The sequence below is a fragment of the Bactrocera oleae genome, chromosome 5 (genome assembly GCF_042242935.1).
Source record: "Bactrocera oleae isolate idBacOlea1 chromosome 5, idBacOlea1, whole genome shotgun sequence".
NCBI classification, from domain to species: Eukaryota; Metazoa; Arthropoda; class Insecta; order Diptera; family Tephritidae; genus Bactrocera; species Bactrocera oleae.
In genome coordinates, this window is record NC_091539.1 from 28,033,350 (window position 1) to 28,041,091 (window position 7,742).

Consider the following 7,742-nt stretch of genomic DNA (forward strand, 5'->3'; position numbering starts at 1 on the left):
CGGTTGGGCGGAAGGAGGGTAATCGTTGGGTTATTATTTTTATTAAAAGTGCTAGCGTATAAAAAGTGCATAATATAAACGAAAAATTAGCTATAAATCGAAAAATTGAGAGATAAAATTTGTGAAATTTTCAACTTAAAATGCAAATATCTCAAAAACTATAAGTTTCCGCCGGCTATAATCATATATATTCTTGATCTGAAGAATCCCCTCTATCTACATATCTTACCCTTTTTTAAAACGGAAATCGTGGGATGATATACTAAAGTTTCCCCTTAATTCGGTTTACATATTGTGACGAACACGGATGATAGAACAAAATCGAATCGACGATAAATTGCCAGAAGCAACTAGACAGCGAATTCGTAGTTGCCAGAATGTTCTAGTAGTAAAGTAGTTAGCGAATTCGTAGTTGCCAGAATGTTCTAGAAGCAATGTTTTGTTACAGATTTACTATATAAGGGCTGCCGGATTGTGCAGCAAACACAGTTCTAGTTAGAGTGTTGTCGTGATAAGAGCAATCAAGCTATTAGCAAGAAGTTGTAAGCTCGAATAATTTAGGTGAGAACTTGATTTAAGGATACCGTGACGGCGTTAACGCTTAGCAGTAAAAAACGCGCTGCTCGACGCCTTTTTTTTAGGGACGACAGTAAAAATTACAATTTCAGAAATTTGTGAAACGGAATGGAAAAATCAGCCCGACTCGATTTGGATGTGTAAACTTAATGAGCAACACCAAAAGAAGAGTTGTTATTAACGAGAAAAAATGAATCGGAAAATAAATGACAAATAGAGAAGTTTATCGTGACGCGCAGACATCTAGGAACAGTTGATTAGGATTTCAAATTTGTAGGGTGGTACAAAAATTTTAAATCATATGTGTAGCCCTATATTATTTTTTAAATTCCGAAGTATTCCGAGATTGCATTATAGTTATTGTAAAAAATTTTCATTGTTACTAATGGAAAATACGTAAAACGTATAAGAAAAAAACATAGGTATTTAAAATGTCTGGTTTTGACGACCCTTTTGGTGAAAATCCTTTTGCCGATCCAGCTATACAACAGGCAACAAGAGTAACAACTAATATTCAAAATTCATTGGAAGACTATAACCCATTTGAACCCGATAATGATAAACATAAGTTGCAGATAAACTCTGGTAATAATGCAGCAGTCGTCCAGCCTTTATCGCAAAACGCCCCTCCTACTGCTGCAAGTACGAGTATTCAAATAACTACTGAGGAATTGCAGGTAATTTTTTTGTAAAATTACATTTTTATTCTGGACCGGTACATGAACATACAATATTAACATACATATGTGTATTCAAATGCGCATGCATATTTGTAATGCATTTACATATGTATGTACATATATATATTTACATGATGTCGAGTTTTTCGAGCATGTCAAAACGTAGGCTGTGTAGATGTACATACACATGTACTTATGTGCATCATCGATAACAAAGCAATATTGCAAAGCTGTTTAATCATTGTGTTTTTAAGTTAAGTTATATATATAGTTAAAAAAAGGGGTGGGCTTTAGTTTAGCATCCCACGATTTCAGGGTTAAGAGGGTTATGGTTGGATAGAGGAGATTCTCCAGATCACGAATATATATAATTAGCCGGAAACTTATAGTTTTAAATTTAAAAACAAAAATATCAAAAAAAAAGTTTTTATAATTTTTTTTTTATAAATATGCATTATATTTCATTTTTGAGGCGTCCTTAGTTGGGGGACCTAAACTATACATTTACCATTTATACTTATATTTTCAACTTATGTATTCACTAACACTTCACTAATTCGTTTCGATACATTTATTTTGTATTAAGCAGTGAAAAATAACTTTAATTCAATATTTAACTTTTGTTCAATTCTTTTTATTCACACAATAACAAAAGTGTTGCATTCTAACAAAAAAAAAGTTTTAACAAATAAATAAAAAAGGAGGATTATATCGTCAATTCAAAATTTATCAACATGTGTGAGTAACGCAATCTCTTTCAGAATTTCCTTTCTCTAGGTAAATCCCAGTTCGGATCGACTAGGGTTATTTTTTTGAAACGCGGTTGAAGGCCGCGAGACTAGATAACTGTTACAACAACAACAGCCGCCAGCGCAAAAGGGAGTTCTCCCCGAAGGGACGAAGACACCCCGGTGTTTGACCGACCAGGTCTATTGTTTTTGAAACGCGGCCGAAGGCCGTCAATGTCAAAGGGGTTCTACGCGGCAGAACTGAAGACACCACGTTGTTGAACTGGTCTGGGTTATTTTTTTTTTTTAAGCGCAGGCTAAGGCCACAATCGCGTATTGCTGATTATTTGTTAGATTGTAACCCTTTTGTGTTGTGAGTGAATAATAAGAATTGAACAGGAGTTGAATATTAAATTAAAGTTTTGTTTTTGCACAATTGAATATAAAATAAATTTGTAGAAACGAATTAGTATAATCCCTTTTCTTTCAAAAGATTTCAATACCAATATGTTAATATGTGGGCCCTTTGCTTCAACAAGATAGCTGAACATATAATATATTTGTAGTTGCTATTCCCTTCACAATATACAACATTAACTTAAACTATTTATCAAAATTTTCTTACAGCGCCGTCAAGAAGAATTAGATCGCAAAGCTGCTGAATTAGATAGAAGAGAACAGCAGCTCCAAGGGAATGTTCCTCAACTTAATAATTGGCCACCATTACCGGATAATTTTTGTGTGAAGCCATGTTTTTATCAGGATTTCAATTTGGAGATTCCGCCAGAATTTCAGAAACTTGTAAAACACTTGTACTACACATGGATGTGTAAGTAAAATTTTTAGTTTTCTCATTTTTGTTTGGTGGTGACAGTAGCTACAAATTTTTCAAATAACAAAAGAGTGTAGCGTGATCGTGTTTATATAAACTAACTCCTGATATTTGAAATATCAGCAAAAAACTAGTAAATATGTGGATGAAATTTCAGAGACAAGTGAATAATTTATATTCAGGGTAGTTATGGAATCAGAAAAACTAATAGATAGTTCAAATAGAAAATGTTAAAACTTTAAAATGATATGTTTTATGAAAAAGTGGGCTCAAATCGGTTGTTTGCAATAGCTTTTTAAATATGTTTTTGTTATTTTATCCTTTAAACTGTTTAAAAATTAATATAGTATTTAATTATAAATAGCTATAAACTGGTAATGCACTTGTAAGCAATAAATAATAATTCACATCAAAGCTGTTATGAAGTAGCTTGCATTAAGAAATGTTATTTAAGACTTTAAAAGTATTTCAGTTTTAAGTTAAATTTTTATTTTTCTCAAAAATTTTATAATATATGTTAACAACTTTAATCCTGATATCATTTACATCGAATGGCATGAACAAATTATTCGAATCAGATTCTGTGACACCATTGAAAATCAGAATTGGTTTTCAATTCTGGTAAGTAGCAAATCCGTCTTGGATTTCATAGTAACCCTGATTTATCGTATTTACAAAAATATGGAAAAATACAACAAAAAACTCGAAAAGAATAAAAATTGTAATTTATACAAACAGACATAATAATTAATAAAGTGTAATTGTTGTAACTAAATGAAGCTGTTATTGGAAATACAAATGTTTATTGAAATTATTAAATGGTTGACCTATATTAAGTAAACAAAAATAGGTAAAATAAAGACTTTATTAAGTACACTTACTTACATTAAGAGTAAACAAATTTAATGGCATTATGATATATTTTCAGTTTACACCATGACTATGGTACTCAATATAATTGGTGGACTAATAATTTTATTTTACTCTGGGAAAATTACAACCTTTGGCTTAGCATTATTTTACGCAATGCTTTCTACTCCCGCATCTTACATTTGTTGGTAAGTAAATCAGTTGATTGATATTGAGGAATAACTGATATATAACACTTTTTTTGATCACAGGTTTCGACCGGCATATAAAGCTTTCCGAAACGATTCCAGTTTTAATTTCATGGTATTTTTCTTTGTATACTTCTTTCAAACTGTGCTTACAGTTTTTCAAGCCGTCGGTCTTCCCGACACGGGGTATTGTGGATTTTATATTGCCATTTCGCAATTTGAAGGAACAGCATCGAGTATCATTGTTGGACTACTTTTACTTTGCATAGCTTTTTGTTTTGCAACAACCGCCGCTGCAAATATAATGATGATTACGAAGGTACTTTATAACGTTCACTTGAATTTGAAACATACCTTCAATAAAAATTTTTTTTTGGGGATTTCTCTTTAGATTCACTCAATTTACCGTAGCACTGGGGCCAGTATGGCTAAAGCGCAGCAAGAATTCGCAACAGAATTTATGAGAAATCAGCACATACAACACGCTGCTTCTTCGGCAGTGAATACCGCAATAAATTCACAGATTAACAACAGTAGATACTAAATTATCATGTTCACATAGCACTACGCATAATAAGGCAAGGGTTTTCATTGCTCTTTAAATGTTTAAAATTCCTTGAAATGTAAGCTACATTATCAGTATATGTTATATAAATAAAGGCTTGTAAAATACCCAGAGGAATTTTACCTTTTTTGTTTTTTTTATAGTAATGGGAAAGCATCGAAAGCCGGAGCCGAACTTTAATCCGCTAAACCTAACCTACTCACAACTCATATTTCTCCCACGGAACCACCGGATTAAGTATTACTTAATGGGAGTAAAAAAGACTTGGAAGTCTCCTCTATGGTGCGGACTAACTGACGTCTAATATTCTGTATATGGCTTAGTTCTGTCATAATAAAAGCTGATGCTCACTGGCAGCTTTCCATTTACAAGACGAGTGGCAGAAGAGTCCAGCGAGAAACTACCGTCGACTTGTTACTTGTATAGCCGCAAGCCTATTCTAGTGCCTGTATTCATTTTGGTGGCGCATTCAATGTTACGGAATTCATTCCTTTTGCTAAATTAAATCGCCAATGTTTAGCCACTGTTGGGCCTAAACCTGAGCCTTGCCGTACTCCACTCTAGATATTGTAGCTCTGAATCCCCTCGTCTGTGTTGAATAACAATCTCCTATTTTCTAAATAGCTTATAACATTTATCTGATATTGGGGAGCACATTGTTCGTACATCGCTTTAATTATATTTGTCAACTTTCCATCTTTTCCCACTTACTGAACATTTCGTAGTATCAACGACATCTCTTCGTACGTTTATAGTGGACCCCTTTTTTATAAAGCCGTAATGTCTTTCTGACAATCCGCCGGCTTTCGTTATGATGAAGGTTCTTTAGGTGGCTTTTTTAGTTTTGGGAGTAGAACCAAACGCTGTACCTTCCAAAGGTTGTGGAACCCCCCTTTTATTGTTCAGTCATTGTTCTTTTAGGGCTCTATTTGGTATTCTATCAACTCCAGGCGCTTTGGTGTCTTTGATTTTTTTTGCAATCGCTAATACTTCCGTGACTAATTGGGGTGCCTCTGTTGCTTCGTTTCGATTTGCATAAGAAATACATATTTTGTAAGCTGTTACACAGGGGTCTGTGTTTGCTTCTTCACAAAGTTTTTCAAAGCAGGATCTTATGCTACAGCCAATGGCTATTTTCAGAACCTTTTTTTGGCTTTTAAAGGTTTCTCTGAGGCGTCTTTCGTTCTCACCACCCTGATTTCGCTGTAGGCTACGTCTAGCTGAGTGACAGTAGTATACTGGCTTTCGCTTGATGTCCGACACCCCTTACTTAATGTGCCTACTAAGCATTAGGCCTATTATGGAACCTTTATTTCCCTTTTGATAGGTCATTTTGGCTAAAATGACATTTTCGCAAAATTTCTTTAGATGCATATACAGTAGCGGACAGTGAAATCCGGACAACTTAAAAATAATAGTTTTTCCTTATTGTATTGGTCAAATGTTTTTTTTACTTTTTTAAACAATAATATATGGTTAATACACGAGTATTAAGTGTAAACAACTTCAGTGTTGTGTATTGTACTCATAATTTTTTATTTTTTTTCATTTTAGATAATTTTTCATTTTGGTAGCTAACAATATAAACAGTGATAATTTCTTTTTTATTTACACTATAGAAATGATTTTATAGTTTTAGTTAAATTAAACATTAATCGATAAATAAACAATCTCATTAATATTTTGTCGAACCTCCTCTGCTTTTAATAACGGCTTTTACACGCTCGGGCATTGAATTAATAAGATTTTTTAAAGTTCCTGCTGCGATACCGTTATACCACACTTCTTCGAGAATTCTGTCCAATTCCGATAAAGTTTTTGGTCTTTTCTGTGCGACCTGAGCCTTCATTACAAACCAAAGGTTCTCAATGGGGTTGAGATCCGGACTGTTACCTGGCCACTCCAAAGACGAGACCCCGATTTTCGATAAATAATTCTTCACCTGAAAGAAAGAAGAAAGAACTAGTGTAAAATTTGTAATTAAAATTATAACAATAAACTCTAGTTGTACAAAAATATTTATACTTACTATTTTAGCACGATGGCAGGGCGCAGAGTCATCCTGAAAAATAAGGACATCCGCTCGTGAAAAGTGGTTCTCTATTGAGGGTATTAAATTAGTCTCAAGTATCTCCTGATACTTAGTCCCGTTAACAGTTCCATCTAATAGGGCTAGTTGCCCAAGGCCATGGTAAGAAAAGCAGCCCCAGACCATTCGGCTGCCTCCCTGCTTAACTGTTCTTTGAACGCATTCGTCCTTGAACCGCTCACCAGTTCTCCTTCTTACGTAGGACATACCGTCGCTGCAAAAAAGGTTAAATTTGGACTCATCTGAGAAGATAACATTTCGCCAATCAAGGAGAGTCCAATTTTGATGTTATTTTGCCCATCGTAAATGGTTTTGACGCATTTTTTAGGTTAAAAGTGGCTTTTTGGCGGCCCGACGAGCGTTCAAACCAACCTCTTGAAGCCATTTTTTCTCTTAAGAGACCTGGTTCTTTCGAAATTTTTTAGAAATTCTCCAATGGCAGACTTGCTGAAGCCAACTCTATGACTAATTTCCCGAATGGTTAGATTTCATTCCCGCAAAATCAAAATATTACTCTTTTGCATTTCAGAATTTTTTTTTTAAATTCGGCATATTTAAGCTTTAACGAAGCACGAGCAAAAAATAAACAATGAAAAGAAACTGAAAATAGCTATTAAACGGGTACAGAGCACACATTAATATGAAAGAAAGGGTTATTATTGCAGAAAAATACACTAGTCGGTTACAATCGCGCTTCAAATGCAAACCGAGCGGTTGTCTGGATTTCACTGTCCGCTACTGTATATACATACATACATCTATAATATATTAATATTACAGGAGCTTTACCTTTGATGAAGAAATAATAACGGGGTGATAATTATCAATTAAATCGACTTTAGAATATAAGCATGTAGTACATACATACGTAGGTAGGTAGGTAGGTAGAGTGGCTGCGGTGCCTGTTCTGGCTAGTTCATCTGCTTCGCAGTTTCCAGGGATATCACTATGTCCTGGAACCCATTGCAGATTTATCGTGAAGTAGGATGTTAGATCCTCTAATAGATCAAGACATTCTTTCACTATCTTTGATGAGACCATAGGAGACTTAAGTGATTTCAAGGCCGCTTGGCTATCCGTATAAATATATATGCTCCTTGTTGTGAGCACATTTTTTGTCAATACAACAAGGCTTTCTTTGATTGCTGTGATCTCCGCCTGGAAAACACTGCAGTGGTCTGGTAAGCGGAAGGCTATTGTGGTGTCTAAAGTTG

General features: G+C 34.4%; 1 protein-coding gene across 2 annotated transcripts; it reads left to right on the forward strand.

The window, feature by feature from the left end:
* The first annotated feature begins 918 nt into the window (after positions 1-918).
* On the forward strand, positions 919-4,556 carry Scamp (secretory carrier membrane protein). 2 transcript variants are annotated; one of them, XM_070109559.1, is made up of 6 exons: positions 919-1,076; positions 1,152-1,253; positions 2,612-2,813; positions 3,745-3,874; positions 3,938-4,193; positions 4,266-4,556. In XM_070109559.1, exons 1-6 carry the CDS (start codon positions 1,008-1,010, stop codon positions 4,416-4,418), a joined length of 912 nt encoding a protein of 303 aa, XP_069965660.1. In that variant the 5' UTR covers positions 919-1,007; the 3' UTR covers positions 4,419-4,556. The 2 variants fall into 2 exon arrangements, with proteins under 2 accessions (XP_069965660.1, XP_014096655.1); XM_014241180.3 differs by having other exon boundaries at positions 919-1,253.
* Positions 4,557-7,742: the final 3,186 nt, after the last annotated feature.

What these genes read in the sequence shown, in the direction of transcription:
- Scamp (XM_014241180.3), top strand. Translation starts at nt 1,008, where the DNA reads ATGTCTGGTTTTGACGACCCTTTTGGTGAAAATCCTTTTGCCGATCCA. An exon ending in CTTGTACTACACATGGATGT is followed by an intron (nt 2,814 to 3,744) that starts GTAAGTAAAATT and finishes ATATATTTTCAG; the next exon opens with TTTACACCATGACTATGGTA. An exon ending in ATATAATGATGATTACGAAG is followed by an intron (nt 4,194 to 4,265) that starts GTACTTTATAAC and finishes ATTTCTCTTTAG; the next exon opens with ATTCACTCAATTTACCGTAG.